Source organism: Pterocles gutturalis, unplaced genomic scaffold (assembly GCF_000699245.1).
Source record: "Pterocles gutturalis isolate BGI_N339 unplaced genomic scaffold, ASM69924v1 scaffold46547, whole genome shotgun sequence".
Lineage (NCBI taxonomy): Eukaryota > Metazoa > Chordata > Aves > Pterocliformes > Pteroclidae > Pterocles > Pterocles gutturalis.
In genome coordinates this window covers 1-20,062 of record NW_010109410.1, presented here as the reverse complement: position 1 = coordinate 20,062, position 20,062 = coordinate 1, and the positions used below count along the sequence as shown (strand labels likewise).

General features: G+C 38.2%; 2 protein-coding genes across 2 annotated transcripts; one reads left to right on the top strand and one right to left on the bottom strand.

The window, feature by feature from the left end:
* Window positions 1-2,501: 2,501 nt before the first annotated feature.
* On the top strand, window positions 2,502-4,626 carry RNF139 (ring finger protein 139; the record flags this gene model as incomplete). The annotated part of the gene is made up of 2 exons (XM_010072951.1): window positions 2,502-2,514; window positions 2,572-4,626. Coding segments are annotated over 2 exons (1,824 nt in total), but the record flags the coding sequence as incomplete, so codon positions are not given.
* A 533-nt stretch (window positions 4,627-5,159) lies between these two features.
* On the bottom strand, window positions 5,160-19,231 carry TATDN1 (TatD DNase domain containing 1). Its single transcript, XM_010072950.1, has 11 exons — window positions 19,192-19,231; window positions 18,517-18,566; window positions 17,442-17,505; window positions 16,108-16,251; window positions 15,972-16,014; window positions 11,585-11,670; window positions 11,454-11,494; window positions 9,994-10,070; window positions 9,262-9,332; window positions 8,230-8,356; window positions 5,160-5,395 (listed from the first exon to the last, which is right to left on the bottom strand). Exons 1-11 carry the CDS (start codon window positions 19,229-19,231, stop codon window positions 5,293-5,295), a joined length of 846 nt encoding a protein of 281 aa, XP_010071252.1. The 3' UTR covers window positions 5,160-5,292.
* Window positions 19,232-20,062: the final 831 nt, after the last annotated feature.

Sequence of the window (20,062 nt, the reverse complement as noted above, 5' to 3'; positions counted from 1 at the left end):
CTGACAGAAAGTCGAATCCTAGGTAGTGGGCTACTATGAAGATACTGCCAAATTGCAGGAGTAAAAGGAAAATATGAGCAGGAGGGATTCATTGGAATACAAGTAAATGCTTGTGGCTTGATGAAATGCTGTGTTTGGAGGCCATACTTGAGACAGTTGGTGATGGGGTGGCATAGATGGGAACAGTGAAGATGAGTAACATCATATATAGAAACATGAGACAAATCTTACAAAAGGAGGAACTGCAGCATTTCCTATCAGAGGGAGAATGGGAAAAGATTTACTGTCTGGTGAGCTCTTTGCAGGGCAGGGGGAAGTCTCGTCATGGCAAGATGGACTGACAAATGGAGATGGGGGGAGAGGAGTATTGACCTCCCCTTCCCAAATTTGAGTTACCTCCTGTAGTCTTTTGAAGCTCCTTAGGTGGGGAGGGTCTTGACTTTTCCACACAAGTGTTGACAGAGAAATGCTTTACCTTTTGTTAGTCCCTCTTGAGAGGAACCAGTAGGCCTAGCTTTTCTATTGACTCATTGTGGTGCTGCTTTTAGGGATGTGTCTTGCATGTGAAACGTCAGTATTTTAGGGTGACCGATGGTATCTAAATACAGGTCTGTTACCTCAACTGCAAGGAAGAAAAATAGGTTTTGTTAACAGGCATGTTTCAGCAGAGCCTGCTTAGTGCAAAAATGCATCTCATTTGGCTGAAATGATCAGATCAGACTTCTGTAAAGAATGAGCTTGCTACAGTCACTTGAGCCTTTTTTTGTGACTTGAGAGAAAAGACAAAGGGTACAACCTTGTCAGCAATGCTAGCTTTCCCATAGGTGTTCATGGTGATATGCAGGAAAAGGCAGTAGAACTGTCAAGCTAATCTTAAAAAAAGTGCTGCCTGGAACAAATATTCAGCTTTTTATGGAAAAACTGAGCTATGATACAATGCTCTCTCTGAAAACTGAGCCTTTTTCTCAGTGAACTTCACAAGGTTACGAGGTTAATGATTAGTTAAGGAGAATGTTTTTATATCAGCCAATGCTCCTGGCAAGGAATACTGTTAAGGGGCATTAATAGCTTCTCTGGTAGTCTGCCTTTTGCTGTTGATTCATGTTGACCCTCTCCCTTTTCATTCAAGTCTTCCAGGGTGAGGTTTTTGGGTTTGTTGGGTTTTTTTATTTGTTTGGGGTTTTGGTTTGTGTTTTGTTGTTTGTTTTTTTTTTTAATTTTTTTTTCTTTGATACAAGCAACTGGTAACAGTATTGGTTGATACTGGTGGAATCAAATGGTGGTTCTTAGCAAAGGTGTTTATCCCCATGATAAAGATACCATGGCTTAATTTTTTTTTTTGAACGCTTCATTATGGAGGATTTGGAACAATCTAAAATACAATCATCAGAAAAGACTGATGCTATCCTCCGGTGGAAAGAGGATTACTTGAGATTTCATTAGTTTTAGTGCAGAGATTGAAACCAACTTACAAATATAAGTTGTAGAGATCAAAATCTCTCCAAACTGGTTTGGGTGAGAAAGCAGTTGCATTGACTGGAAGCCGACTGAGAAGCCCAAAACAAAGGCAGTGTGTTTCCTGAAGAAAAAAATGTTTAAGGAAGTGAGTCTAGGACTAAGTGCAGTTTAATTTAACATCTGTTAGGGCAGAGCCCTTACCTATTTAGTACAATAGTGATGCAATTCATAGGCTACACTACAGAAGTTTACTGCAAGGTCATAAATGTAATGCCAAGCTACTATAGATGCTATGATAGGATTTCTCATCGGAAGGTGCAGACTTTCCAGTCATGGTCAAGATGTGTTCACGGTCAGTATGAGGGGAAGGTTAGCAAACAGGAAACTCAAGATCTAAATCTGAGTTCTAACAAGTAAGACCCAAGTTCACACTGGCATTGGCAACGAGGTGGTTGGTGCCATTTTGGATTCTGTGTACAAAAGCTTCATGTTGCGGAAGGTCTTCTCCTTGAGACTTTTGCTTTAATTTCTGATAAGGTATCTTGATACAAACTGAAAGGAATTGGAAGAAGAGTGCCCTCCCCTCACAGTAAACTACAGCATTTTTTCAAGTATTTTCCCATTAAAGGGTTTAGCTAAACTGTTTTGGTGACTGTCATCTTCAGTACTCCAGCTGGGACATTTGTAGTCGAGTGCTTTGCTCAAGTGAATTAGGGGACTTAGTGAATTTTACTTATTTATTGACTTTGCCTATAAAGGTGATGCTATATCTGGTAATTCTTTTCTGCTTTTAGAACTTGGTTACTCTTAGATTTCAAGTGTAAGGCTGAAAGGCTGGGAGCTATCACTGCTCTAGTCTGAAACTGCAGATGAACTTAACAGTAATTGTGACTTAATGCTTGCATCAGCTTTGCATCGCAGCTGCAGCACACAGATAGATTACATGCAGAGATTGTCATACTCTTGTCTGTTCTCTGAAAAGGGCACCATTGGTAAAGTTACAAGTGACTAACTGGGAAGCGATACAGTAAATAAATGTAATTCTAAAGCTATTAGGTTAAAATCAGTTGTCGAATTTCTGCTGAGAACTAAATTATTTCAATCTGTTTTCAGGTGTCTTTCTATCCAGCGTTGTTCTGGTCTTACAACAGCGAGCACTTTTCAAGTTTTATATGATCGCCTTGGCGTTCCTGCTGGCTGCGACTTCAGTGTTGGTGAATTACTATGCTGCTTTGCACATAAACTTCTACAGTGCCTACTACACAGCTGCATTCGGAATTCAGATCTTCCCTCATAAAGGACCTTCACTATGGATGGCACTTTCCATCCTTCAGCTTACCTTTGGAATAGGATATGTTACATTGCTGAACGTGCAGTCCATATACTCTCAACTCATCATCCTGGATATACTGATTCCTGTAATTGGGTTGGTTGTTGAATTACCTTTAGATGCCCGGCAGATGCTAGTTTTTATTTCAGGTCTAGTTCTCATGCTAAGCACCACAGTCATCTTAGTTACGAAAATTAAATGGTTCTATTATTCGGTGCGATATGTTTATCTGCTGGTGAGGCACATGTATCGCATTTATGGATTACAGCTATTGATGGAAGATACATGGAAAAGGATTCGGTTTCCAGCTGTACTGCGTGTCTTCTGGCTAACGAGACTTACAGCACAAGCTGTGGTATTAACATACGTTGTAAAGATGTCTGAAACTAATACAGAAGAAAAATTCTTCTTGATATCATGGGATAACTGTTGGGAACTGATTTGCAGTCTGATCATAAGTGGGTGTGACTCTACTTTAACTGTGTTGGGCATGAGTGCTGTCATTTCCTCAGTAGCGCATTATTTGGGACTTGGGATCTTGGCCTTCATTGGATCAACTGATGAGGATGACAAAAGGCTTGGTTTTGTGGCACCCGTCTTGTTTTTCATTTTGGCTCTGCAGACTGGTTTAAGTGGACTGAAACCAGAAGAAAGATTAGTTCGCCTGAGTCGAAACATGTGCCTTTTGTTGACAGCAGTCCTGCATTTTATCCATGGAATGACAGACCCCGTGCTGATGTCTCTCAGTGCCTCCCATGTGTCATCATTTCGCAGACACTTCCCTGTACTATTTGTTTCCGCTTGCCTTTTCATCCTTCCAGTTCTGCTCAGCTACATTCTCTGGCACCACTACGCACTAAATACGTGGCTTTTTGCAGTTACTGCATTCTGTGTAGAGCTTTGCCTAAAAGTAATAGTTTCTATCACTGTTTATATACTGTTTATGATTGATGGCTACTATAATGTGCTATGGGAAAAACTTGATGACTATGTCTATTATGTTCGTTCAACTGGCAATATTATTGAGTTTATATTTGGAGTCATCATGTTTGGAAATGGAGCTTACACAATGGTTTTTGAATCGGGAAGCAAGATTCGTGCTTGCATGATGTGTCTACATGCATACTTCAACATCTACTTGCAAGCAAAGAATGGCTGGAAGACTTTTATAAATCGCCGGACTGCTGTTAAGAAAATAAACTCGCTTCCAGAGGTAAAAGGAGGTCGGTTACATGAAATAGATGATGTCTGTGCAATCTGCTACCATGAGTTCACCACCTCTGCTCGCATTACTCCATGCAACCATTACTTTCATGCACTTTGTCTTCGGAAGTGGCTGTACATCCAGGACACTTGCCCGATGTGCCATCAGAAAGTGTATATTGAGGACAAGGAAAATGCCAATATCTCTAACAACAATGGGTTTGTGGCACCAAATGAAAATCCTGTACAAGCTGCAGAAGAAGCTGCTGATGCTGAAAATGAATTAAATGAAGGTAATGACAGTTCTGATAGTGATGAGGAAGATGATGCCTGTGTGGCACAGCACTTGAATGAGACTCTTAACGTTGACTCTAACTCTCTTGGTGATTAAGGTGTACTTTACCAAGCCGTGAGGTATTTGTTTAGAAGATTGACTTCAACAGAATAAAAGTATCACTTTGTAGTTATTGTACTTAAGCACAACAACAGTATCTCGATGTTGAGTGTGTGAAGGGTGGTTGTTTACTGTGGTGTGTGCTACTGTAAATATACCTCTAATTTTTGCTGGTCTCTTTCATGACCACCTTAAAGTTGTGTACATTATTGTACATGGAATAAAATGTTTTCACATGTTTTTAAGACAGTTGGAAAAACACTCTTTAATTGATGTAGTGATAATGCTGTGCCAAAGACTGTATACCAGTAATCCCCCGTCAATGAGTTCTGGATGCAAATGGAAAAATACTGGTGAAAACAGACTTTTTTAATCACAAATGAAAAGCCTGAACCAAAGCAGCTTTAATTACAAATCCAGTATTAGCAGAGCTTTATTACTAAAAACTAGTGAGTTGTGATTTTAAGAAATAAAATACATAAAAATGTAGGTTGCTGATGTTATAGCATTTGCATATGTGGAACTAAAGATGAAACTGCTAAGCTTTCTGGTGAAGTAGTAAAGCATGCCATTGATGTGTTAAACACTTCTGAATTACCAGTAGCAGCTTGAAGTGCTCTACAGGTGAACTCAGCAGCCTGGTATTCAATGTGTAATGCATACAGGTATTAATAGGAGTTGCTCGTTTGGGCTATCCTTGAAATTGATCTTGAATCTTCATGAAAGGGAAACAGGGCTGAGAAACTGCACAAATGCAGAACACCTTTTCAAAAGCAGCTTTAATCTTGTACCATAAAAAAAAAAAAAAAGCACTACATACTGGCTTCCATTGATAAGAACTTGCAGATTTTAAGTTTTTGCAATATATTTGCTAAAGTTATGCTGAATAAATGTAAGAAAAACAACTTTATATATTTGGAAAGAAGACTTTAATAGTGTTGTTATATAGAGTATTGGCCAACTCAAGTGGGTCATCTTCTCTTACTGCCGCCATTATTTCCAGTATTTGACTAAAAAAGAAAGATTGATATTAGAAGAGTCTGAGACTCAGTACTGAATGTACTTCAGACTGCTGCATGTGTATGTACAAGTCACCAACATTAACCTGGAATAAAAACCTATGCTGAGAGCAATGGCACAGGGTGCTCAGATATGCAAATAGCTTCACTCTTAAGTCACTAACTGCCATTCCCTTTACGTTGAACACTGGTTGCTCACTGGTACAGATTCATCTTTGGTCTTTTGACTTTTGTTTTGAGGTGATTAAACAGCTTTCTGTTCAAAGTGTCATTTTTGGGGTGTCTTTATCAATAGTCTTAATTTCTCAGACAGAAATTTGTTAGCCTTTCAAGGCTAAAGATGCTCTATGAATAAACTGGTCTACGGCAAAGCTTAACTTCCAGATACAGGCTTATCTGAGAGCATAGCTGCCAAAGGAACTTAATCATGCTTCCCTGTTCTCTAGATTAATTATGATTAATGTGTTCAGATATTTGCAGTAAATGGTAAATGACCAATTTTAAAAGGCCCACAGTCTTGATACACGCCAGGAAAAGGAGGCAAAAGAAACGGGAAGAATAATATTAATAAGTAACAGAAAACCAAGCCACAGTCTTTTCTCTGTACTTATTTTCTTGATTTTTATATCGATCATTCTGGAAAAAATTAATAGTCTGTACAGTTCCTAATGCTTTTTACTTCCAGATGCTTCATACTTTCATTTTTTTTTCTAGTGGAAAAAAAAACCAATTTCATGATGAAGAGTAAGAACCTCGTGTGCGGTGGTAGAGTTTGGTGGTTTTGGTTTTTGGATCCTGCCTCTAAACTTATGCAATAGCTAAACTTCTTTTTGAGGAAAATGGAGTAGAAAAAGTTGCTCTTAACAATTACTGGAATGCAAATATTTTCCTAGATGCAGAATTAGCCCTTTTCATGGCCACTCCTGTATTTTGCAGCCAAACAGCTTCTTGATTCAAGGGAATGTTCAAGATGAGATGGGGTGAGATCAGGCCCACACAGAAGTAACAAATACAAAAGAATTTCACCCTTGAAGAGTCTGGGTAGGGCTTACATATCTATCCCTGCTTGGATGCAGTAGGATGCTACATGTTACTGTAACACTGTGTATATGAATTACTGCAGAAGGAAAAGAAAAGCCTTCAAAAAATAGCTTCCAAGGGAAGTACTGCAGTTCTGAAAACATATATGAAGTGGAAATACCACCACCAACATTGAACAGTGTCCAGCACTGCCAAAAAAAGTGGAAAATTCCTCCTGCCAACTGAGCTATATTAAAGAGTATATATACCCTAAACAGTAAATATACTTTGTGGCCTGGGGCTAACTTTCCCCTCACACCAGATCTTGCTACTTGAGATGTCACAAAATATCAAGTCTGTGTTACCATACCTCATTTTACCTAAAGTTTACAAGGTTCTCAGGTTACTAATCTACAATTAGGATGGGTTATAATTAATGTTTTAAAGGACAGTAATTTTGAAATGAGGTCAAATTAAACAAGATTCTGTTTTATAAAAGAAACTGAAACCAAAACTATAGCATTTGTATACCCGTCTAGGACAGACTCCCTGAATTTCCAGTTCTGGGGTTTCTGAAACATGTTTGAAGGCAGCAGGCAAAGACATGGGGGTGTCGTTAACATACAGAGGCTGGCTGAAATAGCCTCACTCAGCAACAGTAGGGGTCCTCCACTTTTGATCAGAAAACTTTTCACTTCTCTCTTCTCCTACTCCAAAATCATGAATTGACCCTAGAAAGTCTTAAAATAATGAAAGAGCCTTTTTGTGCTAATGTGTGTGCTTCACATTTAAAACACAAAATCAGTTTCAAAGAGTATTACAAATTGACATAACTGCATAAAATATTTGTGAACACAATGAGGTATCACCATGTAAGCTTAAAGTGTGCTTTTAGCATGATCAGTGGTTTTCCCTCTCTAAGACTTTCTTCAGGTCTCCCAAAACAGCAGCAGAATTCCCTTAATTCATCAAATAAACTCTTGTTTAGACACCTTGCTGAATACCTAGATTCTTCAGTACTATCCTGAGCAGTATTTCAAAAGCTACTTCCAAACAGGTAATTTATATAGCTTTTCATAGAAATACATGTAGACTTCACAGGAAAAAAAAATCCTTTAATCTGTCAGTTCTATTTAATAGAGATAACTAAACTTTTTCACTAAAACAATGTATTTGTCTGCTTTTCACACATCTGCAAGGAAGCGTGTGGAAAGGTGGCTGAAAACAGTTTCTGTACTTTCTAACTCTGTTCATAAACCCCTGGAGTTTTCTTTTGCTATTCTGCACGTTTACTGCTGTTATTCATAACTAAACTTCACAGATCAATTTTTTTTAGGCACAGTAGGAGAATGAAGAAACGACCCTAGCCAAATCCATGTTAGGGCAGTTGGTGTCACAGGCACTGGGATACACGTGCACAAGGCACGACTTGGTGCCTCAGCAGTGCCCCTCTGCACAGGACTGCACAGCTCCCCTGCACAGTGTGTATCAGTCTGCAAAATGACTGTAACAACCACCCAGTGAAATGGATATTCAAGTCAGGTTACTTTACAGGGTTTAACCCCTTCTCCAGTGTATCAAGTCAAAAGATAAAAACAGTACTGGTTTCACATTCAGAGAGCTTTTTTACATCCAGAATTGCTGAAATTGGAAAATTAAGACTTTTAAAATTTTTTCCACAGCTTGCACAAGTTTCAATAAATTTAGAATTAATTTCTAGATACTACATCAGTGAACAGATTTTTAATTTTTTTTTTCCTGTGTGATTTGAAAGATTTAAAATAATACTACTGTAGTACACTTACATTATATGGCAGGGTTCATTTCTGTCCTTCAAGCAGTGCCCTATTTCCCATTTCTTTTTTGTAGGAAATGTAGTTTTAATGTATTTTGATCCAGCATGAGTATTTTTCACTCCACACCAAGGTGCATCTAGTTTCATTTGAAAAAAACAGAAGAGTATGCAATTGTTCGAGAATAGCATGAGATAGTTTAAGCAACCGCTTCCACAGCCAAAAGTTCTTGCAATCTCTTTCAATAGTGACTTCCAATTCAAAATGGAATTTAAGAGATGTGGGCAATTTCTTCACAATCTTTGGATATTTATATTGTTACCTTCAAGATTTTACATTTTAAAAAATCAGCAATAATAGTACATAACACTTCTCTCCTCCAACATGATAAAGATAGATACACTACAAGTATTCCACAGAAACTTCCTGTATACCTTAACAGGTCTGTACTTCCTGGGCAAATAAATGTAAGGATTTAGGCAGTTTGTGTTTTTCCTTTCTCAGATTCAGAAATTAAAATAGATACAGTATTTATAACTGCCATGAAATGAACATTAAAAAAAAAAAAAAAGGCATCCCTAGTCAGTCAATTAAAATCACTCACTCATTAGGTTCAGTAGGCCCAAAGGGGAATTCAAGCATTATTCCACAATATTCCATTTAAAGAGCAGGTGCTTCCAAACGCTGTGATGGCTGCCAGTGGCAAGATGATAGCCACTGCTCTGTTTAGCACTTCTCCAGCAAGCTGGATTTTCAAAGATACTCAAGCAGGATTCTGGTACCTAGGTACATTTAACAATCTGGGTTTGTCAATTTGTCCTTTTCATCTCTCCCTGCAGTGTCAGGAACTGACATGGCATTTTATTCCTTCCAGCAAAAGACTGAAAGGAATATTCCTGGAGCCTGTGAACTGCCTTCCAAAGTGGAGAAACAGCCGGTCCCTTTTCTGTTCCGAACTCCTTAGGTCTTGATTCTGCCTTATCATTGTTACACAAGCATGTCCCATTGCCTAAGTCAAAAACTGACCAAGATATAAAATCTTACCAGTCTCTATCATTAATCGTTCACTAGGAATTGATTTCAGTGTTTCCAAGTTGGCTTCTGTTTTCAATGAACTAGAAAATCAGAGTTTGGTTAAAAAAAATAAATGTGTATAAAAGTAATTACTTTGCCTGTTAATATGTTTCACAGCAAAGGCAGCTTCCTAAATAATTGTGTTAGTGAATAAAATTCACTTAATTATAAAAGTGCTGCCTGTAAATTCAAACTTTGCAGAAAAAGACAACTCAGTGAAGCTGTCTCACCCTAGCAAGCATACAGGACCCCTGCCTGCACTGCGCATGCTTGCCTGGCCTCAGCAAGCCATGAAACTTACAAAGTGGTGCTGGCTGGCTTTTGGCCAGATGACTGCTGACAGTTTAGACATTGTAACCAGCAGATAAGGCTGCTCAGGTTACATTCGCATTATCTCTGGTTTTGACACAGCTTCTTAAAATTACACTATTTTTTAAACACTTCTCAGAAGGACCACTTACTTTCAACAACCTTTATTTACTAACAAGGATTGACCTGAGGGTAGTAGAATGGACCTAAGACTAGATTAACTCACTGAGCTGTAAGAACTTTTCATGGCTAACAGATGAGTGCAATTCTAAATCTGTCAGATGATTAAGAGTCTAGTGAACTTTGAAAACTTGACCTCATTGTTTAAAAGAAGGCAGTGAGTTCACTACAGCTGACATTTTAAAATAGTTTTATTTCTTGTAAAGAACTTACCAGCCATTTATTCCAATATAAAGATCCAAATCTAATATAGCTGCTGCTTCTTCCTTTGTGCCATCAAAAGAATGTACCTAGAATATATATAAATATAGATGTACATATATATGTACTTCACGTAAAACTCTAATAATTTAAAAGTACACATAAGTTTCTATTTGCATCATAAATACCTTTGATAGTATGCATTACACATCAATACAAACACAAAGATGGGACATGGCTCAGTTGATTCTGAATTTGGGCAAAGTTCAGGCTGAAGTCACTTGTAAAAGTGGTTAACACGTTTTATAAGTGATAAATATGTGTAGAAAAGGCCTATCTAGTGACTTCTTTTGGCCGAGGAACTTCCTGTAGCTGACTGCTGGGAAACCACATACAGGAAGTAATCCTGTGCACGCTGATTTTTTTACCTTCTTTCCTCAGTATTCCCTACAGGGCACTGTCAGGAACATGGTAAGAGCAGTGTTATGTTCTCGACAGATTTTAGTCCGTTGGAACTAGAGAGACAGTCTATTTGGTCATCCCAGGGACTAAAGTGGTAGGTCACAAGGTACAAAAAGCGTAACGCATCTGGGAACCGCAGCTTCTCTGCCTGAGTGGAACAAAGATGACTGTCTGCTTCCCCCTGCTGTGAGGGGGACAGTCAGTTACAGCGGGTGCTCTGCTCGTCATGTCTCCACTAGTTAACTGGTTTTGCAGACAAGAGAAAGGAAGGACAGAGAGACAGTACTGTACAGTACTGTGTAAGAACACAACATGCAAAGTACTGAGCTAGGGGAAGGTTTTGCAATAACAAAGGGGAAACCTGGGGACTGAGATATTATTGTAGGAGGCATGGTCTGGTGTTAGTAGGATAGGATAATCCAATAATTTATTACTTTTGGAAAATCCTGCCATAATGGCAACCTCGAAGAGCGTTTCTGGACTTTCATAGCCATTTCATCCCAAGTTTTTCCTGTTATGCTTTTGAATTAAAATACATGATCTGAATATCTAAAGACATAAAGCAATCAAAAGTTACATCTGGATCTAATTTGAAAACGATGTCTAACGTCAGAAGCAAATGTTTGAGGTTATGGCTTCCACTGGGAACATGCATCTAAATGATCCGTGGTCTGAACGCACCGCAGTTACACACACTGAAGAACTGGAAAAAGGCCAATGTCAATTATAAGGTGCTTAAACTGTCCTTACGACAGGCCAAGAAAAACTGCTCACGTCAGCTGCAGAGCTTTTTCTCAGCCTATCTTCTTACTCTGCAAAAAACCTGTTGAATAAGCAACAAAAATAAAAATACTAGAAAGAACTGGAAAACATTTATTGATTAATAATAACTTCAATAATCTACCAGGAAGCCTACCCAGATTCTGTGACAAACAAGAAGTTGCATGTTAAGCAACAATATTCACACACATGCATGTAAAAATGAATGCTACACTCACGCCCATACTTACCACCCCTCCTACAAATCTATCTCGGTTTCTTCTCATAATGTCTATGAAATGAAATAAATAAAAATGTAAAGAGCTTTATAACAGACAAAGGTGAATTTGCTCTGAATACGAAATTCTCAAACAAAACCCACCTAAAAATTCAGTGTGTGAGTTTCTACAGTGGAGAAACATGGGCAGTTGTGTCTGTTCTGAAAGCTCAAACTGTTTTTCAAAATACCTGTAAAATAAAAATAATTTTTAAACAGAAGCTCAGTATAAAAGCAAATAAAGACAGTAGAAGAGCTTTTTCCAGTGCTTGTATGTTTTTATCCTCCAGAAGTAAAGACAGAATTAATGGATTTGCCATGCAAAAGCTTTTATTTGTGCAAGGATTTAAAAGGAACTCTTTCTCATGGTATATTAACATAGTAGTGATCTATGCTGAAAGACAGGTAAGAAGTGGCCAAGAGCATCAATACTTGAAGAATGTACATATAAATATGCTAAGCATGTTTTCTTGTGTAGTGGTAGTGTTGGAGTTAGTTTTTCTTTATTTATTTTTAATGAAAGAGGAACTCACTTTCTCTCCACAGAGTTTTGAAATGTCAGGAATGGGAGAGTGTGGATCACACAGAGACCACTATTTCACGAAGCACGTGTAAATGCAGTGAGGGCAAGTGAAGGAGCACTATGCAGATGTCTACAGCCTCAAATGGCCAAAACTGCATCAGAGCTGGCTGGCCTGTAAAGTAACCATCCATACTTGTTGTTTGCTCTTCCATGAACATCAGTCTCTCCCCTCTTGGGGTGGAGCAAATACGAATATTAGGCATCTCACTTCTGCCCCATTCTGCCTATTGCCTTCGCTTTCAAGGATTTCCACTGTTGTGCCTCCTCTCCTTTGTATGCCTGTGTCTTTTCCTTTTCACTCATTTTTCTCCCTCTCCTACCTTCTACTCCTAGTATTCCCTTTGAAGGAGCGGAAACAGCGAGGCAGCCATCCTATGAAGAGACATCAAGATGTGGGCAGAGGGAAGGTAACTAGACAGCCAGTTTCCCCAGTGCAGTTTCCAAAGGAAACTAATTAGCACTGAACTAACCCGTCACTTGTCATTTGCCCCTAGTTCTGATCCCAGAGCATTATCATTTACCATTGCTGTCTGCCACACTACACACAGGCATGCAAATTATCAATGCTCAGGAAACACGGTAAAGGAACTTACGCACGGCAGAAGGCCAACAGTGCATCGGTGACTCAGTATGAACACATAATTTGAAATATGACATTATTTGGCCAAGGCAGGAGAACAACACTGCCTGTCCCAACAGGCTGGGACTGTATGCACATATGGGATTTTGTTGGGTGTTGCTATTAAAAGCAGCCCAGGGCACAGGGGCATCCCCATCATCAGCTATCAGAAACATTTCAAAGGCAAACTCAAGTGTTCACATACTGCTGTATATGATTCACTTATCAGTCTGGAGAAAGTGGCAGCAAACCATTAGTCTGATTTACATTTTCCTAAAAAAAAACCCGACAATGCAACTGGTCATTTCATTTTGTTCAATTTTCACTATTTTCTGTATATTACAGGTTGATATTTCTCTGATAAATTTTACCTTCCCTATTTATCAATGCAGATCTTTGAGATAAAACAGATGGAACAGAAATCATGTGTAACATTAAAAACAGACATGAAAATTCAGGAGAATTAATTACACCAACTTTGAATCTTCTTTGTAATCTAGATACTGTGCTTAGTATAGCTTGTTTTACTAAATATAGATTTAACTGCAACTCATGATTGCTATTGAGGCTAAATAGCTACAGTTGCTTCATTATTGGTGGGTTTTTTAAAACAGAAAACTTGTTTCACATGGGAATGAGGATTTAGAGACTGAGCTGCAAATAATCCCCCCAGGTAACTTCCTGGCCAATTTCAATCCAATTTTGAGAAGGGTAGCGGTCTTGAAAGTACAAAGTTTAGCGCCCCTAAAAATGGAAAGGTAAGTCAAATTTCTTCCAAACCTAGCAACAATGAAGCCCAACACATGCTGCTACTTGCCCTGTCAAAGAGAAAAGGGAGGTGGATAGGAAATTCCTTGGAGGGGGCAGGGGAGTAGAAGGAGAGGAAAAAGAAACCCTGGAAAAGCATGAAGACACCAGACATACAGTGATTAGAATGGTAACAAAAGAACTCAGTAAGAAACCAAATCTTACTAGTTCTGGGGCTTAAGGAACAAACTTTTTCTTTTGGGTGAATAGACTGTCATTCAATATACGCTGGTTCTATGCTGCTTCTCAGTAAGGAAGTTTGAAAATATTTCTGCATGGCTGTTTGAAGGCTCAGTTTTGACCATAAAGTTCAAATGCTGTGGTATTTTCAGGTTCGGGATCAAGGCACTAAAGACCTGAAGCTAACTGGCCTTGCTGAGGGATACGATCTCAAAACAACTCTGGATTCATGTATGAGTAACAGTGCATGTAATTTCATTCACCCTCTCTAATTTGGTTAAGAAAACTCCTGTTTCCCAGGTTGCTGAGCCTCACAAACCCTTTGCAGTAGTACAGCAGAAGTGAAACTTCTATATACTTATCAGTCGATTTATAATATGATCTTCACCATAATATGAAGGCAGTACATTCATCTAAGTACTATTCGAATCACCAGTTTCTGTTGAAAAATTTATGAGAATGGAGAAAAATTCTGACAAAAAATGTTCTTAGGTTTGCTTCAACAAACTAATTTCATCGTTTAGCTTTTCAATCCAAGAAGCAGGATAAAAATAATGTTCATTTTTTATAGATTACAATTTTCCAGAAGAAAACACAGCATAACTTAACTAGAAAATACTGATTAAACAAAACAGAGGTCACGCTCAGATTCTGCCTACTGGGAAACTACCATACTTCTCTTTTATGGATAAACTCTGCAGCTGTTACAATACCTGAACTACGGATCAGCTGAAAACCAGTGAACTGCCTCCATTTATTTCACACTTCGCTTTCCTTTTTTTTTAGTTCATTAATCAAGCATACACTGAATATTAATTTGAAGACTTTGCCATCCAGTTTGCTACAGGTCATGAAAGCCAGTCTGTCTACAACTCCATAGCATTCAATTAGCAGAAATAAAAAACACCCCAAACTTTGACCATCTTTCACAAACATGTGGAAGATGGAGAGCAGGGAAAGCTGCCCATTTAGAAAAGACAGAATTTACAAACACAGTGTTTGCAGGCATCTGTCCTTGAGGCTTTCAATATTTCTTCACTCCCTCATATTTCTTGCTTTCTGGTTTTTTGATCAATCACCTCCTTCCAAATGCAATTTTCAGCAAGGCTCTCAATAGATCTCTTAGAAACTAGATTTATGTATTTCATTCCATTCACTAAAATAGCTCAGATAAAGACTTTCTGTCATAGTCAACCTTAATTAGAAAGGACTCATCATTTAAAAAGTGATTTCTGTTCCAACCTGTCACCTTTCCTCACAACCCAATTTCAGTGCACCTGATTAGAAGTTTTTCACTACAGGTCTTCAGCTGCAGTCCATCAGATAAGGAAAATCATACATATATTTTTTTCTCCCAATAACACCAAGGCAATAAGGATCTTAAAATATGATACTCCACCCGTGTTTTAGTTTGCCACAGAAAGAAACAGGGTATGCTCCAAGGTGTGCTTTGCTGAACATTGTGTACACCGAATTCTAACAGGAAAAGCGTTCTGTCCACTTTGATGAATATTTTACTGTACGGCTGCAGCATTATGAAGTAATTACTTACTGCTAACATGTGGCAATTAGAAAAAACACAACTAACCACTGCCCCCCAGTGACTAATTTACTCAGAACAGTAATATGCCAGCACAATTCATTAATCACTCATCTTATTTGAATCTATCACTTGTATCTTCCAGTCAGTTCTCTCTGTAGACAGAGGTTCTCAATACAAGAACGCAAGCTGACTTTAGGGGCTGTGCCAGCTTCTTTCCCCGCGGTATCTATGCCGCATAGATTACTTCAAAGCACAGATCTCTCCACCTCCTGAGATCACCTTTATCATCAGCTCTCAATTATCTGCTCCCATCTAACACCTCCCTTACTAAAAGCTCATTTTTCCCCACTTCTCACTTATCCTTTTTGACAGTTCTGTTCCCTTCCCCATGCCTTTCACTCAACAACCCAATTCTGCTTTCACACACTACAGTTATGCTATTTTCCCCGTGAGTCTCTAAGAGTTCTGAACTATTAGCAAGAAACAACATCTGTCACACCCTGAAACTGATAAATTCTGATCAATGTTACAGAAAAAGACATGCTAAGTCAACAGCAGGCAGGTAGCGAAATTCATCACATAGAACTACTCGAATGTAGGCATCTTTCTTTGAAGTCTCATTTCTGGCAAAAAAAAACCCAGATCTAACCCTTCAAACTGCAGGTCTATACCCGACACAGTGTTACGTGGTAGAACACAAGCTAGAAAACACTTCTGTAAATTGCTACAAGTCAATTTATAGTCATCAAAAGTTTCTTACTTGAGTTGGATGTCCTTTGGGCAAAATTCTAATCTATCAAAATCTACAAACAGAAAAAACAAAAAACCCACAGTGTTTTAGGATTTTTTAATAGATGTCTAGAAAAGAAAAACTGAAGTACTAAGATAACACTTACCTAAGCCACATTCTCCAACTGCTATGACCTTCGTCTTATTTTTTTCAATCAGGTTTTTTAATTCAGATAAATACTGTTCAGGGCTACCCTGCTCAAATTCTCCACAGCGGGTAGGATGACAGCCAACTGTACTATAAAACATGTCTAAACACAAGAAAAAAAAAAAAAGGATACAGATTAGATTAGACAGTATCTGCATCTAGAGGTTTTTTTTCATTGATCATAATTTAAAAACAAAACTCCCTTTGAACATCTTTATGATGGTGATTTTATTACACTGAAGTTTTCTGCTTTAAAAATGTTATCATGACAGTATCTCTAGAGGGGAGTGTGCATGTGTTTCTTTTTAGTACACATTTTTAATATACTCCAAAACTGCAACTCAGAGCTGAATTATTCGGGTGGAGTGGCCCTCAACAAATCATACAATTGTTGAGGCTGGAAGAGATCTCTTGATGTCACCTAGAAATACACCTCATTCAAAATGCATCAGGTTATCCTCAGCTGTAAGATTTGCAGACAGTATGCCATCTCCCTTTTGTGCCTCTACATTAGCTGTTACAGGATTCTGCAAGCAACATCTAGCCTGACTTACCGACATACCTAATCTAGATCACCTTAGTGCCAAAACTAACACTTCTGCTGAGTGCCTTTATGGACAATGTAAAAGCATCAGGGGAGGGAAAGAATATATAAGGCCCCGAGCAACTTGACCTAATACTAAAGCTTTCCCTTCTTTGATGGACATGGGGAGGTAGATTGGGTTGGACCAGATTAACTCCTCAAAATCATTCCAACCTAAATTATTCTACGGTTCTGTTCTGTAAATAGTACTTTAACATGTGTTTTAGTTCAAATACATATTTAAGTAATTAGTGGAATGATACTTGCTTTTTCAGAGAAAGAACGGGAAAGCTAGGAGAACCATAAAGAAAAATATATTTCTCTTGCTCAAGCTGGTCATGATGGATCAGTAAGTAAAAACCATGCAAAAACCCACCAAGAAAAAAAAAATCCATGCCATATAAGCATTCCATCTGATTTCTAGAAGAGAGTGTTGTAACAAAATTTTTATTCCAGAAATGTCCTGTAATTTCTATTTTTATCTAAAAATACAAATTCAGGAAAGACTGATTCCTTCCAACACCCAGGGATCTAAAGAGCAACACACAGAAACTCATACACAACGCATTCACCCCTTTCTGAAACATAATTTCTCATTTTAATCTGAGATTCTGTAAACACCTCCAGGGACAGGTCCTTTTGAACTCTTAATTCTGAGAGTGGAGAAGGCCACATTTTTGACTGACAACAGAAGTTTAAAGTGAAAATACCATTTGTCTGTGCCAGCTGCAATGCGTCTTTACTATCTTGTAGACTCCCACCTGTAATCAAAAACTTGGAAGAAGAAAAGTACTGTCAGTGAGCACATTCTTCTTTGAACATCAAACAGAATGTTTAAGAAAATACTCAGATATAAGTAAGAATCTAGACAGAGGACATCAGAAGACAATTACAAAATTTCATAAATCAGTAACAAACCTCAGTCTTCTGCAGGAGCTAGTAAATACACTAAGTATCAAAACCTACTTGTTTTCTTTATCAAATACCTTCTATTCTAAGTATCTAAACCACTAAAAGTGTAAAATACTTGTATTTGCAACAATATTAACTTCATTAGACAATGACTTGAGAAACTTTTATTTGCATTCAAGAAATTATATTCATAAATATTCTCCATTTTACAGGTGGAGAAACTAAAAACTGCCAAACACCCAACACAAGATGTAAGTAAACAGATAAACCAACAAAGGAGTCTGTATCAGAGCTGGGATTACACATGTAAGAATTTCTGGTTCCAATATTTTATTTTTACATTAAAATCAAAGGTTATCACACCAGAATGGTTGCTTCCACTGTTTTTTGAACCACCACTTGCAGGATCTTGCATCCTACGTCCTAATAAATTATGACTACACTGCTTTTGGACAACTCTTAGCCCTACACATGCTACATATCAGAGTCAGCACCAGGTCAGACAGGACAGAGTCAAACAGGATAGAAGAAGAAAGAAGTGGTTGCCTATAATACAACTAACATGGAAAATTATGTACTAGTTGATTGCAGTAGGTCAGAGGAGAAATCTTTCTGCTGCAACTCCACAAAATAAATTCTACAGACATATCCCATATGATACCACTGAACCTAATTAATCAGCATCTAATGATCTGTGCAAACGAAAGACACTGCTCTACACAGAACACTTTCGCTTTATGCTATTGAAGAAAGTTACTACCACATTTTGCATTGTAAACACCAGAAACATTTGTTTTAACAGGGGAGCACTAAAAAAACAAAGTATTAGAAAGTCATTTAAAATATTAAAGAAAATTCATTATAAGAAATTACCTTTTTAATGCCAACTTTGACTGCTCTCTCTACCACATCCAAAAAGTCATCTGCAGAAGTTAATAAAAATATCATAAATTGAACTTAAGGTTTTACAGCATAGGTTGACTATTTTTCAACTAAAAATTACTTTCATGCAGTCAAAATGCCTATCATCTATAAACTTTAAACCACACTTGATTAATCTTTAGAAGACAATAACAAAATGCAATTATTGAAGATCCAATTTAAATCCAAGAAGTCAACTGAAGTTTTTCCACATACATTAGGAGACTCTCTATTTTGACACCTACATCTGAAGGCCATGAGAGCAAAAAAAGCATCAGTTAAAATATGTAACTATGATTCAGTAATGAAATACTTTGATACTTTACTGTTCATAATTCTCAGATCAGTTTTTCCATGCAATCCTAATATAAATAGATCGGGAATTGTCCATTTTGCTCTAGAAGCAGTTACCTTGTATGACAACTTAAGAGCAGTTGAGAAAAGAATGTATTTTGCTTAGAACATCTAACTTATTTTGTCACACTTTCTTTTTCAAGCCCTAGTAAATAATAACCATCCAGTTTTTGAGGAGAAAATAGAAACTCTAACCTCACATTCTGTCATGAAAGAGGTTTCTGTTTTAACAAGAGGGATCCTGACTTTCAGCAGATACAGAGAAACATTTACCTTGATGTTTTTGTGTTCCTCTGTAGATTCCTCTGAACATAGGATCTGTCAGGTTAATACCAATATCTACGAAAAAGCAAATATAGAAATTAGATGTTATAGTCACTCTACGTTTCATTCGGAGGATTAGCCAACTAAGGAAGACAATGGAAAGCATATTTTAGTAGTCCCTGACTACCACATTGATAGGCCACAGAAAGCTTAAGCATAAGTTTACTTGCATAACTTAAGAGCTTACTCCTTACTACAAGTGACAGAAAAATAAAATTTTGGCCTTCTGTGCAACTCCAGATTTATTTTACAAGTGTAGAAGACACACCCTCATAATCACCAAAGCTAATACATATATACTGTTTATTGCAATTAATTCTGCTTTTCACATGAAAACACAAATTTATCTCTACCAACAAGCAGTAACAGGGAAGGAAAAATACAGCATCTCACATACAGCCTTCTCACAGGTAGAAGCAACAGCAGACAGCCTCAGGAAAGCCGCCTGTCTTCCCTCCTATGGCCTGCAACCATCCAGCCTGGCCAGCAGCACAAACAAGACAACCCGCAATGCAGTTACCCACCCGGGCTGCTCCAGCCCCAGTGCAGCCTGCTCCCCTGTGCTCCCAGGGCTTTCCCGGAGCCGCCGCCCCGCAGGCTGCAGCGCAGCCCCCAGAACACCCCCCCCTGCCGCTGCCACGGCCACGCTCCTAGCGGGAAGATAACATTTTCCAACGGGACATTACACCGCTCAGACACACATAAAAAACATCGATCTGAAAAAACTGACTTTCCGCAATGACTTACAAACTCCCGGCTGAATTTCGTACCACTTTCCTCCGAGTCAATTCCATACAGACCAAGGTTAGGAACGGCCACG

Bases quoted from the DNA above. Each gene is read 5' to 3' on its own strand.
- TATDN1 (XM_010072950.1), bottom strand. From the start codon at position 19,231: ATGTTCAGAGGAATCTACAGAGGAACACAAAAACATCAAG. The intron at 10,071-11,453 runs GTAAGTATGGGC...TATATATTCTAG, and splicing joins ATAGATTTGTAGGAGGGGTG to GTACATTCTTTTGATGGCAC. The intron at 8,357-9,261 runs GTAAGATTTTAT...AAATGAAACTAG, and splicing joins ACGATTAATGATAGAGACTG to ATGCACCTTGGTGTGGAGTG.